Source organism: Schistocerca piceifrons, chromosome 2 (assembly GCF_021461385.2).
Source record: "Schistocerca piceifrons isolate TAMUIC-IGC-003096 chromosome 2, iqSchPice1.1, whole genome shotgun sequence".
NCBI classification, from domain to species: domain Eukaryota; kingdom Metazoa; phylum Arthropoda; class Insecta; order Orthoptera; family Acrididae; genus Schistocerca; species Schistocerca piceifrons.
In genome coordinates, this window is record NC_060139.1 from 282881560 (window position 1) to 282909406 (window position 27847).

The following is a 27847-nucleotide window of genomic DNA, read 5'->3' on the forward strand; positions in this document are numbered from 1 at the left end:
AATGACGAGTACTTCTCTAAGATCAACCTGGCGGAGGCTTACCACCTATTAATATTAGATGAAGGATCCCAGAACATCGTTGTTATCCACACGCCTTTCAGATTATACGAGGGTAATCGCAAAAGTAAGGTCTCCTATTTTTTTATAAGTACATAGACCTGTTTATTTCTACAGTGGTGTACGTCAGTTTACAGCTTGAACATTTAGCTATTTTTCGACATAATCATCATTTCTGTTGATGCATTTTGTAGACGCTGTGGCAGTTTATTTATGCCCACGTCATACCAGTTTGCCGCCATTCTGTTCAGAAAATTATGAACTTCTTCTTTCCTCGTGTTAGGTGTGCTTGATTCAGCACCTAGTAATTGATCTTTGCACTTCATCTTTGCCGAACAGTGTGCTGGTGATAGCTTATGCCAGAACACTAAGGCTTCATTATATTAGGACATGTTTTAGAACAGGTATGCCTTTTCATATTTTAAGCGTATGTTCTCCACATGTATGGAACTAATACTTTTTGTTATGGCAGATTTTATTGTTGTAAGGAGTAAACTGTCCACTAACTCTCGTATTTTGTTCTCCAATGTTTTGCTGCAGACCTTAGGATGGTCAGCACTGACGAAAACCTGTAGCCTAAGGGAAAAAAAAAAAATTGTGATCATCGGTTGAAATAAATTTATTTAAGCACTTGTCTGTTGTTGAATTTTGCTGTTACTCTTTCTGTCAGCCACAATGAATTTCCTTGTGTATTGTGGTGTTCAGCAGATAAGAGGTATGCTCCTAGTGGTGTGAGTAGGTTTGTCTTGTTCTTTGCCCATCTTTATACTGTGCTTGTGCAGTTTGTGACAAGTCCTGTTATTCATGCTGTCACCTTGAGGACATATGGTCAGAAGGCTGTTCCCAATACTTTCTCTTGTGGTGTGTGTAACATCATGAAACTTCTGACATGTTTGGTGAAATTCTCATTGTTCTTCTGAACATGTACAATGTATTGCTTCTTGCATCGAAGGGGCTGCATGATACATATTTATGTTGCACATATTAGAAAAACACCATATCGATTTTTTTCTAGTTCAAGTGATGATTTAACTGTATGAGCAGATATTGGTCTTGGTATTACAATTTCTGATATATACATGTAAGTTATTACAGTAACAAAATGTAATAAATTAAAGCCATGACTAAAGTGAGATTTTAAAATTATTAAAAGAGAAATGTTTAAGTGGCAAAATGTGATTATAAAAGGTGATTCTAGATAAGAAATAACAACATGTACAAGAACAAGCATCAGAAGCTAATAACAAAATAATTTAAGAATGATAAATTAACTAGGAAAAGTAATGAAATTGATGAAACCCCCAAAGACTGAAGTAAGTACCCTCCAGAATGTGGCATATTAGAGACGTGGTTGGAGGAACTTAACCACTAGAGGATGTTTTGCCATTTCACATGACAAGCCTATCTAAAAAGAGTAGCTATTGCTACTTTTCATGTCAGTTGTAAATTAAATGCTAAGACAGAGATCAGTCACATGTTTCATAAAGTCATCTGTACATTCATCACTATGACTCTTCACTCTTTTGTGTCACACACATATCTGTACCACACAATATATTTAAAAGTTATCTAGTCCAGAGCTTGTTTTGTGAACTGTTTTTTAAAGAAATTAGCGGGTATGGACTTAACAGAGTTCAAATAGAAATGCCTTCTACTGTTTATAGAAAATATGAGGGTTGCCCAGAAAGTTATGCACTGCATTTTTTTTCTCAGCCAAAAACAATGCTACAAATGCGAAATGTTGCTTATATTATTTGAAGTCTCCTGAGTGAGCATGCCAAGTTTCCATCACTTCAAACAGACAATGTACCTGCAATGAGTTTTTAAATGGCATCTGTAGATGATGTATGTCACTAGCAATGTGCCATCATTGAATTTCTTACTGCAGAGAAAGAAACTGTGGGGATTATTCACAAATGCTTGTGCAAAGTCTATGGTGCATCTGCTGTTGACAGAAGAACAGTTAGTTGCTGGGCATGGAGGGTGAGGTCATCAGAAGGCAGTCTGGCGGAGCTCCAGGATTTGCAGTGGTTGGAGAGACCATCCACGGCTGTCTCACCTAACAAGTTGCAGCTAGATGATGTTGTCATTCACGAGAACAGATGCATTACGACTCGGCAGTTGGTGCTAAAATCTGTCAATGATGAGGTGATTCACACAGTGAAGCACTGGCTCTGCCACCAGGACAAGGATTGGTATTGACAGGGCATATCTGCCCTTGTTTTGCGTTGGAGGAAGGCCATAGAAAGGGATAGAGATTATGTGAAAAATAGGATGTGTATAAAAAACACCATTCTTTCATGTGTATAATTCTCATTATATTCAATAAAGAATTGTTGAAGGAAAAAAAAAAGTGGTACATTACTTTCTGGGCAACCCTCGTACGTTTTCATGGGAAGTAGCTTATCATGAGACATATATGAAATAACTTGATGATATCCTAGGTGCTTTAGAGGGCCCTGATAAATAAAGAAACAATAATAAAACTGACCACAGTATTATACAGTTCAAGTTACAGGTTAATATCTTTCTCTGCGAAAGGAGTGTTCCATAACCAGCCGTAGCAGTGTTGCTAGATGCTTTTCCAGGTGATATGTTCACAATCTAGGAGCACAAGTGGTTCTTCTTAATGGAATGTGATATTTATAGATTTTTTTGCAGTTAATATTGCAAAGGCACAGGACATTTTTGTGGAGAATGTTTATTTGTATTTCATCTCTCTGTCTCTCTCTCTCACACACCCTTTCCCTGCTGTCTCTCTCTCTCTCTCTCTCTCTCTCTCTCTCTCTCTCTCACCCCCTTTCCCTGCTCTCTCTCTCTCTCACCCCCTTTCCCTGCTCTCTCTCTCTCTCTCTCTCTCTCTCTCTCTCTCTCTCTCTCTGTGTGTGTGTGTGTGTGTGTGTGTGTGTGTGTGAGAGAGAGAGAGAGAGAGAGAGTGAGAGAGAGAGAAGGGGTGGGGGGGTGGGGGGGGGGCGGGGAAGGTCCTTGATCAGTTGTTTAATTCATTGCTCAGCTCTATTTTCAGTTTATAACAACCATATCATCCGCTTACCTATTTGTGAAATATAGTGTTCTATGATCGTATTGTGTTACTAGCTTTTTTGGTCATGCCTGTGAAGCAGTGTCACCTTGCCACCACATTGCCACATTATAACTTTTGACTCACAAGTAAATCCATGATATAAACACTCTGAATACTGATTTTTCATAACCTACACACTCTTAATATAATTAACTGTGTTTGCACCTCTTTGAAAATTAACTGTAGTCAGGGAAGCATAAGAAGATCTGTGACAGCTCACAGCACTAATGCCAGCCTTCACCTGTGAAGCGCTAAAGGCTGCAGCTGAAAACAGTAACTGTCTACAGAGTTGTGACAACAATGAGCTGATGCCATAGAGACATTGATAATCAAGCTGAGGTTGGCCTGCAAATCTCTCGCCCTCAGTCCACTGCAACTGTCAGGGATCAACTTATGCTGTTTCAACTATAGGCTGTCCTGCTTCATATGAATCATTTAGTGGATGGACAAGCAGGTTGTGAAATAAAGTTGTGAACTTTACATATACTGCTTAATTTCAGCAATTTTCCTGATAGATGATGTTTTCTAGTAAATTGCAGTAGTGGCATACATCACCAGATAAGGATCAATACTGACTCTTCTTGTGAACATTCTTTCTGAAAACAGTTTATCACAGTGGTCACCACGCCCTGAAGGACAAATATTGAAAAATGCAACTTGTTTGTTCAACTTAGAACAGTTACTGAATATGATGTTTCCTGAATGCTTTTAATGTTTGTTATACCAGAATGAGACTTGTGGACTTGAAATTACTTCGTATTCAGTTATTACATTAAGAATTTGTTAACAAAACTGAATTTAATACTGGAATTATGTCAATAAAAGTCAAGCAAGGACTGAAACAATGACACAACAAATTTCTGAGGCCCCTCTTCTTACATTCATATACAACAATGCCATTGTTGTAACTGGTGAAACTTTTCAGTCTGAAAGTAGCAACTGAAATATAAGATTTAAAACAAATGAAACAGGCACATGAAATAAAATGTAGACACCTGTTAATTTTTACTGTTGGTGTTTTAAAGCAAAACGCTTCTCACACCTTTTAGATTAATAATAAAGAATAAATTATCTATTGCATACCTTGCCTGAAGCAGTGCAAATGAGATGTGGTGCTAAGATACTCTTCCATATTCTTCAAGTCTCTAATAATACTGTAATGGCTACCCTTCACCAGCTTATGTGAAACAGTATGGTGCAACATTTGTTGTACCTGATAATGCCGGGAAAGCCTTGCATCCACAGCAACAATATAATAGAGATGACATTTATTTGCAGAAATTCTATTTATTGCTTGTTGCTTTAGTTGTCCCAAAGTCAAATTTTCCATGTCTTGCAGAGCACACTACAATATGACTTTCCACCATCACTGCTAGGAGGCTACTCTACCCAGCTCAATCCGTCTGCATTATACCTCCTACTGCAAAAAAGGTGTTCCCAAAACAGAAAATGTTGCTTCATACCTGCCACCTTTCTGCATGCCAGTGGTCATCAAACTGTGGACTGCAGCCACATGCAGCCCAATCAAAACTTCATTCAGTATCATGTAATAATATGCATCTAGCAACTAAGCGCTGAATCTGGAAATATCAGCTGATGTTAAGAGTTTCTTAAGAGTGTAGTACAGAGGTAGTAATATTTTGACATGTGCTTAATTTGGCGAATTTGGCGATAAGCTAGGTAGAGCTGACTGCTTACCTCAGGGGCAGGTGGGTAAGTAGCATGGCCGCTGCGAAGTTAGGGTATGTAATAGGGGGTATGCTTTTTTGTTTCATGTTCCACTACTGACAACTCATGGGTGTGCCCAACTGGAACTGATCAGCTGCTGTGGTATAAATTTCAAATTGAAGTAGGATGGATTAATGAATGCACAATATAGAGGAGTCATCTGAAAATGTGGTACATATTTGTAACAAGGAACATAAAATTAAATTATTGGTGTTGTAATACAATTCAGTGAATAGAAAAAACATGACATTCAAAACACTTGTGATTTTGTCTCATATTGTTTGACACATTTAAGGATAAGTACAATTACTGTTAATAATCAATTAATCATCAACTCACACAGTGAATACAACAGTTTGTCAGGCAATTACAGTGTCACATCTTTGGGATTGCTGAGGGTGGCAGCAACATGATACAGACCAAGTCCTCTGGAACTGTTCTGAATGTTGCTGACTTTTAAGGATCAGTACTTGGGACTGCTAACTAACTTACCAAGCTAAAATGTCTTACCTACTCTACTCTTACAGTAATTGAGCCAATTTCAAATCTCTAAATAAATGAGTGTTCCTTTTCTTGGTGTTCATGGGGTGGGGCGGGGAGTCATATTAATTATAGCCAGTGGACTAAACTCAGCGCAAGGTATGTCCTGATATGGAAATTGTTATTCATCATTTACTGTAGGCTTGTCTGCTGAACTGACATCTCCTTATCATACTTGTACCATTGATTTCGGACCTTTATGACTAGTTAGAGAAATTTAGCCTCACCAGCAGTGGCCTTTCAATTGTAGCGTCCAAATATTTCCTTAGACAGCATTGGCGTAATTCTCCATTCACCCCATTAATTTCGTTTCCACACTTTAACATTCTGCTTAGTATGGATCAGTATCTCTCCAGACAGAACTCAGCTCAAGCTTATCTCCATCCAAAACAAGACCTACCTGATACCCATATATAGAGTGTTAACCACAGACTAAAGGCAAAAAATAAATAACATAATAATTTATGTGTGTTTCTAATTAATAATCTCATCGATACATATGCTGCCCAAAGTGCTACTCCATGATCTCAGTACTGGTTCTCAAGCAAAAAAGTTTGATGACCACTGCTCTACGGTCTCTACTGGGATAACCTGTTGTATGATTCCCCCTGTAGAAAAAGTGTTTCCGGATGACAAGGGGAATGGCTTGGCTGTCCCCAGGTCCAATGGCTGCCACATCTCTAATGCAGAAGACTATGCATTGAGTAACAAATCATTTATGTTAACCATTGGATGAGTTCAGATCATTTACCTTTTGTTTTCCTTTATGCATTGAAGGCTAGGACAATATTTAAATACCCAATATCAGGTAATCTTACGATTTTGCAAGGTGTTGATTACACTTCTCTTTCTATATGAGCATCATTACATTTTCATAAATCAATCAAATCATATTTTTGAAACACACCATGAGCCAGTTGAAGGAACACTGTTCCATTACAAGTTTTCTGTAGGGCTTCAAATCCATAAGCCACATATCTTCTGTTCATAGTCTTTGGTCCTATTAGTCTTACCATCATGCAGAACTGCATATTTATTAATGATACTCTGTGCAAAATCCTGACAGTTCATATGAATATGTCCACGGCATTTTCACAAGGAAGGTTGTCATTACTGCTTCAGCATAGGCAAAATATCTTCTGCTGATAGAATTGTGTTAATTATGACAAATTTTCCCTCTTCTTTTAGCAGTGAGTTCTGGAAGAGTTCCAGAAACAATCATACAAATTTTGTTCAAGGAACTTGAGAATAGTGTCATTTCATAAAAGAAAAAACTGATATTCAGTTGTTAGCATCCCACTTAGACAATGAGTGGACATCATTTAGCTCTATTATGACAGACATAGAAGAATTATAGGCAATCATATTGTAAATCTTGCTCTGGAGATGGATGTGCCAAGAGAGTGGATTATGGATGGAAAGGACTATCATTGTTTTAATAATCAAATTCAGAAAGTTTGAAGGAAACAAAGATTGTTGCACTGTCTATTTAAAAAAGAATGCACCTCGATTGGCAGGCAAAAATAAGTAGAAAGTTTTGCACTCAAAGAAGATCAGTGTGTAAAACATACAACTTCCACACCTTAGTGAAAGATTTTGCTGAGAACCTGAGAAAATCCTGGTTATACTTAAAATCACTAAGCAGGCCAAAAACTTCTATCCAGTCACTCGTTGACCAGTCTGGGGTGGCAACAAAATACAGCTAAAGAAAAGCTGAAGTTTTAAATATCACATTTATAAAATCATTCACACAAGACGATTGTACAAACATACTGTCATTTGACTGTGACACAGACACATGGAAGACATAGAAATAGGCATCCATGACATAGAGAAACAATTGAAAGAGGTGTAAACAAATAAATCACCCAGTCCAGATGGAAATCCAATCCAGTTTGACAGAGAGTAGACTGCAACCTTGGTCAGTTATTTAACTAGCATTTATCATGAATCCCTCCCCCAGCACAAAGTCCCAAGAAACTTGAAAAAAGTGCAGGTGACTCCTGTGTATAAGAAAGGGAAAAGAATAGACCCACATAATAACAGATCAACATCCTTAACATTGAATTGCTGCAGAATTCTTGAACACATTCAAATATAATAAATTTTTCTTGAGACAGAGAAGCTTCTGTCCACAAACTAGCACAGATGTAGAAAGCATTGTTTGTGTGAAGATCAGCTCAACCTCTTCTCGTATGGTATCCGACAAACCGTGGATGGGGGACAACAAGCAGACTCCTTCTTCTTAGATTTTTGGAACGTGTTTGACATGGTGTTCCACTGCAGACTATGTTGAAGGTTCGAGCATATGCTTTAACTCCCCAGGTATATGATTGGCTTGAAGACTTTTTAAGTAATCGATCCCATTATGTTGCCCTCAATGGCAAGTGTTCATCAAAGAAAAAGGTTTATACAAATCAAATGACAGTTTCAGAGACGTACTGGTCTCATACAGAAATGATTTTATGTATATAGACTGAAGCGACGAGTGAAAATTTATACCAAGGCCAGGAATCGAACCCAGGTCTCCTGTTTACTAGGCAGGTGCAGTAGCCGCTAAGTCACCTTGGCACAGCAGTTCACAAAACTGCACACATTACTCTGGCATATGACCCTCCTCAATCCAAATTCTCACTGGTGCCCAAGTCTACTTTAAATTCCCCCTTACATATGTACAGAACTGTTGAGGCTCCCCTTGTTCTGGAATAGTGCCTAAGCATCGAATGCAAATGAAGGATCCAGAACCAGGTAGTTATACAAACAGATGACACAGTTTCAGAGAGTTTACTGGTCTTATACAGATATGATTTTATAGGGTGAAGCGGTAAATGAAAAATGTATCAAGGACAGGAATCAAACCCAGGTCTCCTGCTCACTAGGCAGGCTTGTCAGTCACCAAGACAGCTTAGCACAGTGGTTCACACAACTGCACGCATTACCCTGGCACACCTCCCTCCTCGATCCAAATTCTCACTGCCACCCCAGTCTACTTTAAATTCCCCCTTACATTTGCACAGATTATCATGGCACACCTCCCTCCTCAATCCAAATTCTCACTACTGCCCCAGTCTACTTTAAATTCCCCCTCACATTTTTGTGATCTTAGTAGCTAATACACCTGCATAGTAAGCAGGAGTCCCGTATTCGATCCCTGTCCTTGGTACAAATTTTCACTTATCGCTTCAGTCTATAAAATCATATCTATATGAGACCAGTAAAGTCTCTGAAACTGTGTCATTTTATTTGTGGAGATACCTGCTCCTGGGCTTCAGGGCTGGATCCTCCATTTTCATTTGATGGTGAGGTGTCATTCCAGAACATGGAGAGCCTCAGCAATTCTGTCTGTGTGTAAGGGGAAATTTGGATTGAGGAGGGAGGCATGCCAAGGTAATCTGTACAGTTGTGTGAATTGCTGTGCTGAGGAGCTTAGTGGTTAACACACCTGCCTAGTAAGCAGTAGACATAGATTCAATTCCCGGCCCTGACACTAAATGTCACCCATTGCCTCAGTCTATTGATAGAGAGACAAGGGATTCGTCAGGAGTGCTCCAGGGAAGCGTCATAGGACTGCTCTTACTCTCTGTATACAAAATAATGTGACAGAAAGGGCAAGCAACAATTTGTGGCTGTTTGCTGACAATGCTGTGGTGTACGGGAAGGTGTTGTCATTGATTAACTGTAAGAGGATACAAGATGACTTAGACAGAATTTGTAGTTGGTGTGATGAATGTTAGCTTGTTGTGAATGAAGAAAAATGTAGAGTAATGCAGGTGAGTAGGAAAACCAATCCTGTAACATCCGAATACAGCATTAGTAAGGTGATGCTTGACACAGTCACACCAATTAAATATCTAGGTGTAATGTTGCAAAGCCATATGAAATAAGCATATCAGGCTGTTGTAGGGAAGGCGAATGCTCTACTTTTTTTTATCGGGAGAAATTTTGAAAAGTGTACCTCATTCATAAAGGGGGCAGTGTATAGAATGCTAGAGCAACCCATTCTTGAGTGCTGTTCGTGTGTTTGGGATCCCCACCAGTTTGGATTAAAGGAAGATATAGCAATTCTGAGGTGTGCTGCTAGACTTGTTACCAGCAGGTTCAATCAGCATGCAAGTATTATGGAGGTGCTTCGTAAACTCAAAGGGAAGACAACACTCTTTTCATGAGCCCCTATTGCAGAAACTCGGTGAACCAGCATTTGAGACTGACTGCTGAATAATTCCACTGCCACCAACATACATATTACATAAGGAGCAAAAAGATCAGATGTGAGAAATTAGGGCTCATGTGTAGGCTTTTAGACAGTTTCTCCCCTCACTTTACTTGTGAGTGGAACAGGAAAGGAAATGACTAGTAGTGGTCATGGTACCCTCTGCCGTGCACCACACAGTGGCTTACAGTGGATGTGTGTATATGTAGATTAGGCAACACATCAAAAAGTTTCCACAAAAGTATTAACAATTTCATTACTGATTTTTTTCTAAAAGAAACATTAAATTTTGAGTGGTGTGACCCATGAAAATAAAAAAAACAAAGTTGTTGCCTTGCCTTTATTTCAGAATTCTTGGAATTATCAGAGAATTGTTCCTGCTGTAGCAGTAGTTTCAGAGAATTTCAAGTGGACATTTGCTAAGTGTCACAGTTCTACAGTTTATAAAACTCAAGGATTTTTCTGAAGAAGGATTCGTCTGGAAGCTTGCAATGTTCAGTCCTGTTAATGTATCTATTGTCAAATTTGGTGAGTTGTCACCTTTACTACTTCCATCATGTATACACCACCAAGGACTTTTCATCACCATATTAAAATCAATGATATTGAAATTTAATGTTGTGTGACAAGTACCAACACAAGCAATTCATTTACTTGGATTTTTATAAACAAACTAGCCTTTTGCCTGCAGCTTCACCTGTATATACATATCTCACATATATTTTACACATATTTTTATAATTCACATAAATTTAGCACTTTTCAAACATATTTGTACATGTATTTCATCAATATCCATAGCCCTGCAGTTTCTCCTGAATTCTGAGAAAACTTGTAATTCTGCCAGTAACTGATTGTTGTTTCAAGAAGAAGGACTGTCACTGGCAGCTATCTGATTTATCACTGTTTTACTCCATGCGTCTCTAGAGAGGACGTTAAATGTATCTGTGAAATTGCACCATGTGACATGATCTTTGGCCCCAAAACACACTGGCAAAATTATTGGCTCGTTGCAGTGCTCATTCTCTTAAAGTGGTTGATGAACTGAACAACGCAAATAAGAGACAGATAGTGCTTCATATTTCTGAAGTATTGCAAGTTAACTTATCACAGGAAAAAATACCTTCCTCATCATCACCCATCCTAAAATAATAGGGGTATCTTACTCCCGTAGCATTTTTATACAACTAATGAGTGAATGTAGATGAAAAATTTGGTTGAATTCCTTCAAGCATTCCTGAGTTATGCTTTTATGCCATGTCTTTTCACCTACACCTTCATTGATAGGAGAGCTGTTTGTGACACAGTCATAGTAAATAGTAGATAGCAAGTGATACATTTGCCAGTTTTGCTAGAAGTTCCTTCAGGTGTTATGTAGATATGCTGATCTAGCACCGTGTTTGCTCCATCTCCTACCCCCAACTGTACGAATTAAACTCCATTGGCCATCACCAATAAGTCTAGCGATCCCTAGTATCAGTGGTAATAACATACTTTTACGTATCATATCTTTTCATCCCTAGCCTTAGGAGTGGTTCCCATACACAATATTTTTATATAAATAATTATGCAAATAAAAAGTAATGTACATCTGATCTACAACTGCATGGATACTCTGCAAATCATACTCAAGTGCCTGGCAGAGGGTTCATCAAACCACCTTCATAATAATTCTGTATTATTTAAATCTCGAACAGTTTTGCATTCAGAGGAGAAAGTTGGGGATTGAAATTTCATGAGAAGATTCTGCCAAAATGAGAAATACCTTTGTTTTAATGATGTCCACTCCAAATCCTGTATCACGTCAGTGACACTCTCTCCCCTATTTCATGATAATATAAAATGTGCTGCTCTTCTTAGAACTTCCTTGATGTACTGCATAATCCTATCTGGTAGGATCTCAAACCATGCAGCAGTACTCCGCAAGTGTAGTGTAGGCAGTCTCTTTAGTAGAACTGTTACATTTTTTAATTGTTCTGCCAATAAAATGCATTATTTGTTTGCCTTCTCCACAACATTTTCTGTGTGTTCTTTCCAATTTAAATTGTTCGTAATTCCTAGGTATTTAGTAGAATTTACGGCCTTTTGAGTTGACTGATTTATCATGTAACTGACGTTTAACAGATTCCTTTTAGCACTCATGTGGATGACCTCACACGTTTCATTGTTTAGGGTTAATTACCAATTTTCACATCATTCAGGCATCTTTTCAAAATCATTTTGCATTTATATCAATTTTCTGATGACTGTACTAGATGATAAACTACAGCTTCAGGTAGCTGAGTGGTCAGCGTGACAGACTGTCAATCCTAAGGGCCCGGGTTCGATTCCCGGCCGGGTTAGAGATTTTCTCCTCTCAGGGACTGGGTGTTGTGTTGTCCTAATCATCATCATTTCATCCCCATCGACGCGCAGGTCGCCGAAGTGGCGTCAAATCGAAAGACCTGCACCAGGCGAACGGTCTACCCGACGGGAGGCCCTAGCTACACGACATTTCCATCTGCAAATAATCTAAGATGCCTGCTCAGATTGTCTCCTAAATCATATATATAGGTAAGGAACAGCAGAGGGCCTGTAACACTATCTTGGGGAACACCAGAAATTGCTTCTGCTTTATTCGATGACTTCCTGTCGATTACTATGAACTGTGGCTGTGAACTGTGCACATACAAAACTTGAGTGTGGTTGCTCCAGACCTTCCTGAATTGTGCTTTTATGTCACACCCCATTTTTCACTCCTAGCCCATGGGTGGTACTTGTTCCATACCATTACAAAAACTTTTGCAGGTATTCGCACTACAACAAACCAAAGTTTCATCTTAATCAGATAAATGATATAGGAATGTGTAGAAGACAAACAAAAAACAAATGTTAATTTTTATGCAATAGTTTCTGTTCTTCATTATTCAGTATAAAATATCACTGTATAAAATACTGTGCTCCTTGGCTGGAAATTAATTTGTTATCTGATCCTTATGCTGCCTATTAAAAAAATACTATTTTCAGTTGGAAATGTGTTTAGATTGTCTGTTTTCTTTTTCAGGAAATGTTAGAAGTTATGTCAAAGATGCCAAATGTTGTTCAAGCCACAAACTGTCCTCACTTGTTTGAAAGGCTGGAGGTTCTTCAGGAACAACTTACACTGTGTGAAAAAGCTTTGGCTGAATATCTGGAAACTAAGAGACTGGCATTTCCACGCTTTTATTTTGTTTCTTCTGCTGACCTGTTGGATATTTTATCTAATGGAAACCAACCTGAACTTGTAGCAAGGTTAGCAATATCAGTACTTTCTTTGAAGCAGAGTTATGGCGAATTTGATGTAATTTCTGTAAACCCATTAACTTCACCATAATTTTTCATACTGCACAAGTTCCCCACATGACAAGAAAGTTTATCTGCAATAGGTTGTAGTAATATGTTTGCAAAATGGCAATGTTTTTCATCTTAGTGACATTAAAGGAAATCATTTCAGAATACTTTCCAGCTAGAGATTCTGGAAATCAGTCTCATAAATCTATACAGTATAAAGCAAGGAGGTAAAAATGTTACGGAAGAATGGAAGCACGGGGAGTGAGGAAAGAGATAATGCCAGTTATAAATGTCATGTAAAAGAAAGAAAAAAGTAGAAGGATGTATAAAGTGTTTTATTTGAGGTGTCAAGGAATTTTCAGTTTGCTAATAGAGTATATGTCAGGTAAAAATGATAGAGGAAGACCAGAGCTTAATTACATGTTTAAGTGGTTGTAAGTTATGGAGGGTAGAGAAATGAAGTTTCACAGGATAGACTAGCATGTGGAGAGTAGCATCTGCTTCACTGTGTTATTATGTATGTACATAACTTTTCACTATTCTATTGAATGTGTTGTATAATGCCTCTTAATCACAGCAGTTAATCATTAGCATAAATGTCAACAAAATTTACATATCATTCCAGGTAGTCCTTTTATACTGTCAAGGATTATCTGAAGTGATATGACAATTTTGTTGACATTTATGCTAATGATTAACTGCTGTAATTAAGAGGCATTTTGCAATATATTCAGTAGAATAGTGAAATACAGCGTACAAACAAATACCATAGTAAAGCAAATATTGTATGCATCTATTTATGTGTTTGTAATTCTATATATTTATGTGTCTCTATGTATATATTATTTGTTGACAACAACTGCACAATTTGTATTGCATGCAGATGGATAAATCTGCTTCAATTAAAATGTAAATTTTCAGTTGTTGAAAATCATATATTTCTGAAAGTTCTTCACCAATTACTTTGAAATTTCGACACAATGTTGCATTCAAATATGAGTTTGCTTTTATATATATATGCTATAATGTGATGTGGTATATAAATATATGTGTAAAAATAAAGGGGTCACGTTGTGAGCCTGTCAGTTTGAGGCTCAACTTAGCTGGCTGACTTTTGCCTGGAGGGAAAAATTTTAGTGGATGCAGAAATGATTCACTGTCTGAATGTCTCATAAGGAATCAATACATGGAGTATCTATAATATAACAAAACAAACATCAAAGAACAGCACAGCTGCACAAAGATACACACAGTGCTCCTAGTGGTTGGAAACCAAAGTAATTAACTTCCGTGCTGCACATGCTATGCACACACCACAGGACATAATCTTACCCGCATGTGGTGTGAAAGCCCAGGCTGTGGTGATAGCAGACATGCTGAAGTAGTCACTAAATCAGCCCCCTCAGTGGAAGCAGAGTGTCTTTGTTGTGGAAGCATGTGGGAAAGAGTAGTCTGCATCCAGAGCAATTCGTCTGTGCTGGTAGTTGTGGTTGTGCTTGCGGCAAAGAACTGGTTGTGGGTAGTGGAGGCAAGAGCTGTCCCTGAGATATTCAATGTGGACCAGTGTAAGATGGCTGTAATGGTGGCTGTAATGGTGGCTGTAATGGTGGCTTCACTCCTTCCATGCATAGCATGACAATCACGTATGTTTTCAAATCATTGTGTGTGTAACAATAAGGCATGCCATGTCGAGAAGCTTGTGACATATGAGCTTGTGTGATGTGTGTGTGAAGATGGTGCAAGAATTCCAGTTCGTCCTGATTGATATTGAGCATATCTGTACCAAGGAATTCGCTGGGGAGGCACAATCTTCCTTGGTATGCCAGCTCAGTGGCTGAGAAATCAATCTGGTTTGTACAGTTTCCTCATGACCAACAAAACTAATGGCAAGGAGGTTGTCCAAGACATATCATGACATGTTATTGCCGCTTTCAGCAAAAGGTGACAGTGCTCCAGTGTCCTTTTAGTGGCTGGGTGGCAGCTCATGGTCTTGTGAAGGTTATAGTTTTAGATCTTGGCGAATTGATTGAAACCAAACCACACTAACCACATAGAGGTGAATCCAGAGGCTAAACTCTTGGCCATAATATTATCCAGGGGAACTGCTTCTGGCCAATGTGTATACCGATCAATCATTGTGAATGGATATCTGTTGCCATTTGAGCATGGCAGCAAACACACAATATCCAAATGTACATGGGTGAAACACGCTGTCTTGTCTGGGAAGTTACAAGATGCGTGGTTGTGGGAGGATATTTTGCTTCACAGACACTGAAGACAGGCTTTTGCCCATTGCCAACAGTATTTCTCAAATTTTGGCCAGACAAGCTCTTTAGACAGGAGACGGAAGGTAGGTCGTACACCTGTGTGACATAAATTGTGAATATGATCAAATGCTTGCCTGCAGAATGCTGGGGGGAAGGAGTGGACAAGTTCGTCCTTGAAAATGTTGCAGTATAGTTTCACCTCTGTCCTGGGGACGTCACCAATTGCAACTGGAGTGATGAACTGGTACCTTCTGTACGAGTGGGAAGTTCATCATCAGTTTGCTGTGCCTCGGTTAATGCCGTAAAATCTGTATGGTTTGTCATGCTGCTGGCATATGAAAGGCAGTCTGCTATGTTATTGTCTATGCCAGATAAGTGTTGAAATCTGTGCAGAACTGTGCCATGAACTTGAGCTGGTTGAACTGACATGGAGAGCAATTTGTGCTGTTCCATTTGAGTGTGTGGGTCAAGGGCTTATGATCAGCAAAAATATAGTAAACATGCAAGCCATGATCTGGGGGGGAGTACTTAACGGCTCTATACACTGCCAACAACTCACAGTTGTATATACTCCATTTCATTTGTGATAGTGGTAGCTTTCTTGAAAAGAACGCTAGTGGCTGCCAGGCACCTTCTACGTGTTGTTGAAGTGTGACGCCAGTAGTTGTTCAATTCGCATCAGTAACCAAAGCTCAAAGCGCATCAAGTTTTGGGTGTGCTAGCAATATTACTCTAGCCATATTCTGTTTGACATGTCAAAGACGGTGGTCATTTCCTGTGTCCATTTTATCAGACAAGCTTTTCATCTTTGGTCCTGTGAGCACTGCCGTAAGTGGCTCCTACAGTTCTGCAGTGTGCGGGAAGTGACGGCAATAAAAATGTAACACACCTAAGAATCTGCATAATTGTTTGATTTAAGAGGCCTTAAGTGTTCTCATCATTCCATCTACTTTTTCTGTCAGAGGCAGGGAACCAGCTGAAGAGATCTTGTGACAGTCTGAAAGCCCACTTGGTTGTGTTGAGAACAATGCCATAATGTTCCAAGCGATTAAATGTATCTGTCAGGTGTTGGCAGTGTTGCTTCTTGTCAGCCAGGAACACTGTCACATCATCTAGATACACAAAGCAGAGTGGAAGGCTTTGGAGGATAAAAATCTACAAACGTCTGCCAAGTCTGTGCCGTGTTCCGCTGCCTGAATGTCATGAACATACAAAAGATGCTACATAGCTGTTTTTGGAATTTACTCCTGTTTGGAATGCCCATCTTGGCCACTGGTATTTGCGTATGTGCTTTAGTGCAATTCACGATGCAAAAGATGGTTGCATGGTAGTAATTTCTCAGCAATGGCATGGATTACATATCAGGTACTGTTCCTGCATTTAGTGTGTGCTAATCTCCACAAGGGTACCAAGCCCCATTCTTCTTAGGCACAAGGTGCAGAACAGAGGACCGTGGACTGCTGGATGGTCTGATAATGCCTTTGCGCAACATGGCTGTTAAATTCTGCTTTCACTGTGGCGAGTCAATCAGGCACCACAAGCACAAATTTTGCCATGTCATAGTAACTCCATTGTAACTGAAGTTTTCCCCTACCTGCACAAATCATAGGATGAGGTTATGAGACCAGAATGCAGGTAGGTGGACGACCACATAAGAAACCTTTGGTTCTTCTGACATCTCACTACATCATCAAAAGAGTAAGCTTGTTGTGTGCATGTTTTCCACTCTATAACACTTTAGACAACCCGAAGCAATGTGAAGTTGGATTGCACGATTCACACTTCTCTCACATCAGTTGACTTGCTTGATCTGGACAGCCAATCTTCTTCTCTGGATTGCCGGCTCCGTCAATCTCCAGAACCTTCTTCTCCAAAGAATAATTCTGGTTACAGGAATTTATAAGACTCTCTCTCTACTTTTGAAATAATTTAGTACTTTAAGAATACTTTTAGTTCAGTCTTGGTATATTTCAACTTCCACCTATAACATATTCACCATTTTTCACATTAATATTCGAATGTTTTCAAGTCAACCGATTCGTCTCGTGTAAGACTCAATAAAATACATCTGCAATAAAATTGGTTTAACAACCACATAATTTATGAACCCGTCTTGCCTTTAGAGAGTCCAATACATGAAGTACTTTAAAGTCTATATTCAATTGTTCATTTTTCTTGAACAATAATCATAGTCACAAAAACAGCAAAGAATACTACATAATTACTCCTTGTTCTTTCTTCACGGCTTCTGTGGCGCTAGCATCATTTGACCGCCATGCTTACAGGCTTCTCATAACAAACTTCCAACCTGCACATAGAAACAGGTGGCACAGTAGATACGTTTTCACTGTCCCACATATTTTTAAAATATCATGTATTTGTGATGGTAGAGGGATGAGTGGTTCTAGAATTTATGCAGAAATTCTCGAAGCACTACATATCCCTCACCTCAGCTCAAACACATGATATTTTATGTATGTTAATATCTCATATAATACTAATTCACATTTTAACCAGTATACATTCTATTTCTTTTAATAATCGAGAACAACCTTTTGTTTAATACTTAGCTCTTCTTTTTTTCATTCTACTTTGATACTAACAACTTGAGCATTTCACATAATGTTGGAGTCAGTTCTTTTATATCTAGGAATCATGTGGACAACATTTCTGATTTCCAATTGTAAACTCCTGGTGTCATAGACACTTGATTATTTCATCCTTTATTCTAATTTTTTGTACTATTTTTTCTTTAGCACATACTAGTTTCATTATTCACAGTAGTTTTTAGTCTGGAGGAACTTTGGGCAAATGAAAGTATTCTTTCCGACACTCATAACACTTAATAATGCTAGTGTATATAGAATTCAAACTTACCAGAATAATTCCTATAAAATGTGTGACTTCTGTCTCAATACTGTCCTTTAGCCCTAGGATCAGTACCTATGCCTTACATGTTAGTTGACCCTATGAGTGCACTTCCTCCTCCTGTTCTGGTAGGTACGCCCCATTATAAAACATCCCTATTCATCAGGCCACAGGTCGTCCTATCTCTATGTAGGTACATGTGCCCTATATCCTTAGCAAATGCCGGGTACACCCCCTTGTCTTTTGTGAGTAGGCCTCATGGTTCATTGCCCTAGTATACATCTTTATGTATACTATAATTAAATTTTTCCTGGTAAAAATAAAAATCTATTTTACACCTCACTCTCACTTCTTGATACTTCATTTAGTCCCTGGAGTCCTCCTCTACTTTACAACTTACTTGGTATATACTATGTCTCTATCCACTCTTCAATATATAGTATGTTTACTTAGGTTATAAGAGTCCCACTATCCTACAAATCATCAGAATATTTGTTATACTGACATTCCTTAATAATTATCACAATCGATTCCTCTCGGGCTTATGTTCTCTTTCCTTACTCAGTCACAATAAACAACAATGTGTGCATATTTCCTGATGTACACATACCTTCCCCCTACAACACTTGATGGTTCTCACCTTTTGACAGGTTTCTAGTCAGTAGTTCCATTGTTTGCATACCTGTGTATCTTTGTGTATATGCTGATGTGCATTTGTGCAGCCTGATTCTTCAACCTTCGTATCTGAAGATAAGTTGTAGGTTATTGGAAACCACGGAAACCAGGAAGGACTTCTGCGATAGAAATAGATGAACATGGAAAGAGGGAGAAATAGATAGGTCCTCAAACAAGAAGTAAGAAAGGAAAAAAATAGATTTTGTTGTTAAGATCGAAGAAGAGAAAGTAGACAGCCCCAAAGACAGGAAACCATTCCTGCCCCCCTTCCCCAGGACCACTACCTCGCAGGTACCTGAACGTTTCAATATCTTCAACATCAAACTCCAACTTTTTTTTCAAATTCTGGAATTGATCATTCTGTCTCTGATTAAAGTCAGTGAACAGTTGATTTACATGACTGCTTAAATAACTAGTTAATTCATCTTTCAAATCTATTTTAAGATTTTCTACTTTAGTAGTTAAAGCGTCAAATTCAGTCTTCAAATTTCTCATACCTTCACATAAATTACTAAAGTTTTTACTTTGTGAATCTACCTTAGCACTTAACAATCCTGAAGTTTTATTCTGAACATCCAATGTATTATTTAATTGATTATTAACTGTATCTAATTCTCTACTTAAATTAGCACTCTGTGCACTAAGTTTTTCACTTATAGTTGCACTTATTTCATTTCTCAAAGAAGCACCCTGGTCATCTGTTTTATGATTTGATTGAGAATTTACTGAGTCTAATTTAAGACTTAGTTCCTTTCTTAAAGAAGCATTTTGGGCATTCATTAAGCCTAATTCTTCACTTAGTTTATTTTTAAAGAAGTATTTTGGGCATTCATGAAGCCTAATTCCTTACTTTGTGCATCTAATCTAGAATTTAATTGTAAACTCTGAGCTTTGACGAGATTCACTAACAGACCAATCAGGTCCCTCTCTACCAATTTTCATAGCCACTGTTGGTGGCTGAGCATAATAACTACACTAATACAGTCTAGTGAATGGTTTCTTCAACTTTATACTTGAACAATTATGGTTTTTTGCCCACCCGGTGTAGAGTTTTAGGCTGCGTTGGTGAGCAGGTGTGGAATCAGCACTGGTGAACAGTATCTGGTGTCGGTGGCATTGGTTGCTGGTTTCCGCTTCAGTGTCGGTGAGCTGGTGTAGAATCAGCACCAGTTAGCAGCAACTGGTGCTGGTGGTGTCGGATGTTGTCTCTGCATCTGTGGCCCCGTGATGCATGTGAGAGCTGTACACTTCCTACACCGGATCTTTTTAGTTGAATTATTCTCATCGTATCTCTTCTTAGTCTAATACGTCAAGGTCTTCTTTCTGTTCCTTTATTACTTTCGTACGTCTTTCACTGTGTTGCATTATCAAATTTTTTCATTTGATTTTTGGACTTAATCCAATTATGTGAAACAATCCTCGTCTTTTTATACCTGGTTGCTGTGGCAACACATCATATCTTCTGCTTCGATTTCCTCTCAAAATTCCCGTTTTTTCGAGTCCTTTTCACTGGTCGTCACATTCTAACGCTTTTTGACAATAGAATGTGTGGAGTAAATATACAAAGTTTATGTTTTCACCAAGTAACGATGTATTGGAGTATGCAGAATAACAGTCTTGCATTTCACATGTAAGTATCTCCGTCTTCTTGTATTTCACTCACATTTCGAGCTTTAGAAACACATTAAATTAACATTCATAAGCGAGTTGGTTTAAGAACCACTCGTAATTTATCAACATGTCTTGCCTCATAGAGAGTCCAATATGTGAAGTACTTAAAAGTCTATTTTCAATTGGTCATTTTTCTTTAACAATAATCACAGTCACTAAAACAACAAAGAATACTACATAATTACTCCTTGTTCTTTCATCACGGCTTCTGTTGCACTAGCGGCAAACATTTGTTGGTGTCGTTTGACCGCCACGCTTACAGCCTTCTCATAACAAACTTCCAACCTGCACACAGAAACAGATGGCGCTGTAGATACGTTACCACTCTCCGACTTATATTTAAAATATCATGTGTTCGAGATGGTAGAAGGACAAGTGGTTCTAGAATTTATGTGGAAATTCTCGAAGCACTACAACTCCAAATCATGTTGGGGTCATCACTTGCTGATTTTAAGCTTTATTTTGCTGGCAAACTTTTGTCTTTACGTGTTCTATAAACATAAACAGATAATATTCTAGAGGGAACAATTTTATTGGCTGCAGAAATTATTCATTGCCTTGAAACTCATGATACAATGGATTTGATTACCGGAAAATCTTTGACAGAAAAAATAAGTGTGAGGTACGTGTGACTGTCTTGTAAGGAATCAATACATGGAGTGTCTATAATATAGCAAAACAAAAACCAAAGAATAGTACAGCTGCATCAAGATGTAACACATTGCTCCTAGTTGTTAAACAGCATAGTAATTAACTTCTGCGCTGCATTTACTATGGACACGACACACAGCATCTCCACTATATGGTGAGTGGTGACTTTCCTTTTCATAATATTCTTACATTCCATCCTGGATTTTCCATTGTTTGATAAATATACATATCATACATATATGATGCGGCAACATAACTTCCTGATTTCAAGCTCAGTGAAACCTAGTTTGTGAAACAGTTTTTTTATACTTTTTGTAATAATGTAGGTACATATCTAAAGTTTTGTATTACATAATTTTGAAAATCAAATCAGGTAGATGATGCCCTCCATTACCCATACACTGAATAAGCCAATTTCTGGGATTTTTCATTACTCTTACCAGCATAGCAGTGGGTATGTTGCCAGTTCGTGCCCAGATGTTGGCCTTTAAGTCTTGCAGAGTGCTTGGATAGTTGAAAAAAATGCAGGATTTCGAAAAACCACAAAAAAGAAAAAAATGACAAGGGACCAAATCAAGGGAGTGGAACAGTCTCTCCAGATCACCCCTTATAAAGATGAGATGTTCTGGGAAGTGTTCCCTCAAAACAGCCATTGATGCCCTTGAACTGTGAATTGTTGCTCCATCCTGTTGGAACCAAGTGCAATTCATAAATTCGTGGAAAAAAGAATTCTTCTAATATGTTCACATACCACTCTGCAATCACTGTCACTGTGACCCCATCAACAATCCACAATCCAAGCTGTAGCGATAGCACACCATACTGTGACTTTAAATGAATGCAAAGGCCTTTGATGCAATTCTCAGGGATTGGTGTTGGTCCAGTTCTGCAGTAGTGCATCCTCCAAGAATTGAAGTTGTGTTCGGAGAGTTCCTGCACAATTGCCAACTTGTATGGATCAAAATGAAGGTTGTCGTGAAGAATTCACCTCACTGGATGATTGGATAGTCCAATGGCAAGATGCCATGAGGATTGCAAGATGGAAACTCTCACTGCCTCAATGTTCTCACATGATCTGATGCTCTGAGGGACTCCAGTTCTTCGTTGGTCAGTCTGAATGTAGTGATCCATGTAACAATTGATTTCCAGTTTGGTACATGGCCTAACAGGGCCATGTTGAAGCAATATCAGAATGTACACTGGGTTGCAGTCACATATTCTATTCAAAAAGTAGACCTCAGCAGCAAGCACACTTTCCTCACCGTTCCAACACATGGTGGTGAATGTCATGGAAGAGAACAACACTTCAGAACTATGCCTGTTGAATGAGACCGCTCCTGCCCCCTACAACTATAATGGTGCACATGTCAAAGAAGGAACTTACGTTGCCACACCCGGTGTAATAAACAAAAATGTAATACATATAATCTATATATTTATGTACCATATGATGCTCCCATAGGTATATAAAAATGCATGCGTTCAAATGCAACATTGTGTCAAAATGTGAAATGTTATTTATCTCATAATGTACAGAATTTTAGAACATGTGTCTGATGTAAAGGAGGCATGTCAAGGTTACAATTCATGTATTTGAAATTTTGTCACACACATAATGTTACTTTGTGAGGAATTTACTTATTTAAAATTTGTCAAACTTACAATATTTACATCCACTATAACTATCGTAGGTTTTTATTCCGTTTTAGGGATACCGCTCAAAGTATCACTTCATCCTTCATGAAATCTTCCACAGAGTAGTTGCATCTTTCAATTAGAAAATCACGTGACTTCCTTTTTAAAGTATTTATTTTCATATTCATTATGTCACACTCTTTGATTGTGTTGTGAATTTTCATAGCTATATACTGAGGAGTCTGAGCACACAATTTTAAGTGATGTGAGATGAGCATAAACTTTTCCTTATGTCTTGTATTCTTGTATGAGTGTCCCCGCTCCCCCTCCCCCCAGCTGTGTGCGGTGGACATATTACTAATGATTCTTTTTTGCAACTTTATAATTCATGTAAAGAAGCAAGAAGCAATGAAGATTCTGTCATATTAAGCTAGCATGGAGACAAGAAAAGTAGTTTACCACACCTATTTTGAGTCAGTTATAAGTTGTTACACAAGCAGAATGAATATAATATTAAAATTACAAAAATCAGTTGTTATAAATATGTGTAATGCAAAACCAAAAGAATCCCATCACCCACTGTTAAGAAGCTTAAGAACATAAAAAGCCCCCTGTTTGCACAATTATGAACTGATTATTTTTGTATACAGTAACCCTAAGTTTTTCATAGACAACAGTTTTAAACATCAATGCAGCATTAGGAAGGGGAATTTCATGCTTCCCACTCAGAGTTTAAAGCTATGTGCAAAACACATAGCCAATTTTAGTGAGTTTTCGCCTTCCACTATCGCCATCTTCCTCAGATTTCATCTGGTCCCCCAGCCCCCTCCACCCTCTCTTGTGCATCCATTTAGTCCATTTCGTACTTCTCACACCTATTTAGTTGTATTTTTGCTTAATTTTTCAGTTGTAATTCTACTTTCTTACAAAATTTTTCGCATTTTTTACACCACCATGGATCCTTGCTCCTTCCATCTGCATCAATACAGAAAAGTTTCCTGATCCATAGCCAGATCCCAGTCCCACATACTGTTCCTGCATTGTTGCTTGGCTCCTGTGAATTCTCCCCTAATGGCTTTACCATCAAATTACCCATCTCTGGTTGCTACCCCTCCGACAATGACCTCCACCAGTTCAGATTTCACCAAACCTTTGCCCTCACCAACGTAGTCCTGCAAAACCATATCAACCCATCCCAATCCTCCTTGCAGTACCTTCTCTCCATCTGCAAAATTCTCCTGCTATGTAATCCCAAATTCCTGGAACCCACAACACACATTGAAACTCTTGCCCTGCAGGAACTTGAGCAATTTGCACAACACCACCTCAAAAAGCTCTCCATCCTACTCACTTCCTACTCCCGCCTCAGAGTACCACTGTCCACCACTTCTACAACAACCTCCAATCCTCCCCCATGACCCCTCATAGCTGACAAACCCTGTCACGCAGCTGTACACCTACTTCACTTACCCCACCCTCCAAAACTCCCTCCCACCACCACACAGAACCCAGAACCTAAACAGACCCATGACTCAGTTATCAACCTTTCCTCCAGAAGCCTTAGTCCCACAGAAATATCAGTCCTTTCCAAAGGCCTCACCTTTTGCCCCACTCCCAAATTCAACAAAGCAGGACTAGTTAAAGACCTTCTCTCCTTCTCCCTGTCCCTACTGTGGAAACACTTTTTTCCCACCAACCCGAACAATCAGGCTCAACCAGAGACCAATACTGAACCTTGCCTAACTCAGTTCACTCCCCCATCCAACCGTGATCCACCCCCACTGCCTCCAAACCACCCCCTGTTAACTTTCCAGAATTTCTTAACCTCGAACCTTGCCTCAACATAATTCCCCAAATCCCTCAACATGCAAACCAACCTTACATCTGCAGAAGGAACCGCAGACCATCATCTAAAAACTGATCCCAACCTTATAATCCTACCTGCAGACAAAGGCTCCACCACTGTTGTTTTGAACCACAAGGATTACGTGGCAGAAGGACTCCGTCAGCTGTCAGATACATCCACCTACAAACCATGTCACAGTGATCCCATTCCAGTAATGCAGGAACTTGAGTCACTACTCAAATCCTTAGGCCCATCCCAGAACCTCTCCCCAGAGTCCATCTCTCTACTTACCCCTACCACTCCCTGCACTCCCACTTTCCACATGCTTCCTAAAGTCCATAAACCCAACCACCCAGGACGCCCTATTGTGGCTGGTTACTGTGCCCCCATTGAGAGAATCTCTGCTCTAGTAGATCAACACCTTCAACCTATTACCCGGAACCTATCCTCCTATATAAAAGATACCAACCATTTCCTCAACCGGCTCTCCACAGTTCCTGTCCCTTTGCCACATGGTGCCCTGCTCGTCACTATTGATGCCACCTTCCTGTACACTAACATTCCTAATGCCCATGGCCTTACTGCTATTGAACGCTATCTCTCCAGATGCCCTATGGATTCCAAACCAACAACATCCTTCCTAGACTGCATGACCAACTATATCCTCACCCACAATTACTTCTCCTTTGAAGGTATTACCTATAAACAAATCCTCGGTACGGCTATGGGCACCCGCATGGCACAATCCTATGCTAATCTATTCATGAGCCGTCTAGAGGAATCCTTCCTTAAACCCAGAATCCTAAACCCCTCACCTGGTTCAGATTCATTGATGACATCTTTGCTATCTGGATTGAAGGTGAGGACACCTTATTCACATTCCTCCAGAACCTCAACAACTTCTCCTCAATTTGCTTCACCTGGTCCTACTCAACCCAACAAGCCACCTTCCTAGATGTTGACCTTCACTTGAGAGATGACTACATCAGTACCTCCGTCCATATCGAACCTGCTAACCACCAGCAATACCTCCACTTCGACAGCTGCCACCTGTTCCACCAAGAAGTCCCTTCCGCACAGCCTAGCCACCCATGGTTGTCGCATCTGCAGTGATGAGCGTTCCCTCTCAAAATATACTGAGGGTCTCACTGAAGTCTTCACTCACCGTAATTATCCTCCTATCCTTGTGCAAAAACAAATCTCCCATGCCTTATCTTTCCAGTCTCTCACTACCTCCCAAAGTCCCACAGTCTGGCCGAGGAGCATTCCCCTCATAACTCAGTACCCTTAGTACCATCAGGGACTGGAGCAACTGAATTACATTCTCCACCAGGGTTTCGCTTACCTCTCGTCATGCCCTGAAATGAGAAATGTCCTGCCCACTATCCTTCCCACCCCTTCTACCGCGGTATTCCGCCGTCTACCAAACCTACACAATATATTCGTCCATCCTTACATGACCTGTGCTCCTAGTCCCTTGCCGGCCGGTGTGGCCGAGCGGTTCTAGGCGCTGAAGTCTGGAACCGCGCGACCGCTATGGTCGCAGGTTCAAATCCTGCCTCGGACATGGATGTGTGTGATGTCCTTAGGTTAGTTAGGTTTATGTAGTTCTAATTTCTAGGGGACTGATGACCTCAGAAGTTAGGTTCCATAGTGCTCAGAGCCATTTTTCCTAGTCCCTTACCTCATGGCTCATACCCCTGTAATAGACGTAATTGCAAGACCTGTCCCATACATCCTCCTACCACCACCTACTCCAGTCCAGTCACTAACATCACCTATCCCCTCAAAGGCAGGGCTACCTGTGAAACCAGTCATGTGATTTACAAGCTAAGCTGCAACCACTGTCCTGCACTCTATGTAGGCATGACAACCAACAAGCTGTCTGTCTGAATGAACGGTCGCCGACAAACTGTGTCCAAGAAACAAGTGGACCACCCTGTTGCTGAACACACTGCCAAACATGATATCCCTCATCTCAATGACTGCTTTATAGCCTGTGCCATATGGATCCTTCCCACCAACACCAGGTTTTCTGAAATGTGCAGGTGGGAACATTCCCTGCAATACATCCTATGTTCCCATAACCCTCCTGGCCTCAACCCCCGTTAGTCACTGTCCTCACTCATCCAGCCCCCTCCCTGTTCCCATTCCAGCACTACATAGCCCCCATTTCACCACCACACCAAGTCTTTTAATTTCTTTTATTTCTCTCCTTTCCACTACTTACCCCCTCCTCCCTCCACACCTCCTCTCCTCCCCTCCGTCTAAACTGCAACACTTCACTGTCCACCACTCCCACCATATCATCCCTCCCCCTCTCTACCCCATCCTCCTCCCTACCCCCACCCAGTCGCCACTCCCATCATGCACTGCTGCTGCTACTCGCACTGTGGTTTCAGCTCTCTCAGACTGCAGACGTGTGTGGAAGTTGTGTGTGTGTGTGTGTGTGTGTGTGTGTGTGTGTGTGTGTTGAAAAAGGTCTTAATGGCCAAAAGCTGTAATTGTGGGAAACTTTTTGTTGTGCCTATTGCGACTCAGCACTTCTGCTATATGGTGAGTAGCAACTTTCCTTCTCTGGTATTGTTACATTCCATCCTGGATTTTCCATTCTGTAATAATTGTAAACATTTGGAAGAAAAAATGCTAGCAATCTTTAAGTATCTATTTGGCTCTAGTTGGAAACATGTTAGCAAAACCAGCCCTTCATCAATTCCAAAGTAATTAACAGTTTTGTCAAAAATATTGTTTATGTAACCATATATGTTAATTTCATCATTTAAACAAATAATTTGTCTTAACCCTCATAGTAGAAGAAACTGCTAAAAAGAACCAATTTTTTGATGCAGTCATTTAACTTAATGGGTTAAGTTTTAGTTGTAATTTCTGTAAATTTAACTTCGAACAGTGTGTAGTTTCAGTACCGATTATTGTGATGATATATAAGGGCCTGATTTTTTGTCACAAGACAGTCAGTCCATGGCCGAGTTTCAGACGAGTAACCTGTGCTGGTTAGGACAACAACAATGCTTCAGCTTAACAGTGTCATAAATGTTAAACAATTAGGCCATGTGTAAAAACAGTGACAGTGTCTGCTCCATATGCACCTGATTATTCTTCATGAACTGTGAACTTTGTGGTTAGGTTTTACTGCTCACAGATGTTCAACAAGAAACTATTGTAGCAGTATGTGGAGTTTATTAATGAGGCTTGTCAAATGTTAAACAAAAGTGCACTGGCCATATAACTGTATACTATTGTGGGGTTGTGAACAGTGAAATAAAAGTACTGTAAAACATAATTGTGCA

The 27847-nt window shown here is 39.5% G+C and overlaps 1 protein-coding gene across 1 annotated transcript in view; it reads left to right on the forward strand.

Moving 5' to 3' along the window:
• LOC124775330 (dynein beta chain, ciliary-like) overlaps positions 1-27847 on the forward strand; it is a 702744-nt gene that overhangs the window by 427199 nt on the left and 247698 nt on the right. The window contains exon 57 of the mRNA XM_047250162.1: positions 12661-12887. Within this exon, the coding sequence (XP_047106118.1) occupies positions 12661-12887 (227 nt within the window). The remainder of the gene's footprint in view (positions 1-12660; positions 12888-27847) is intronic.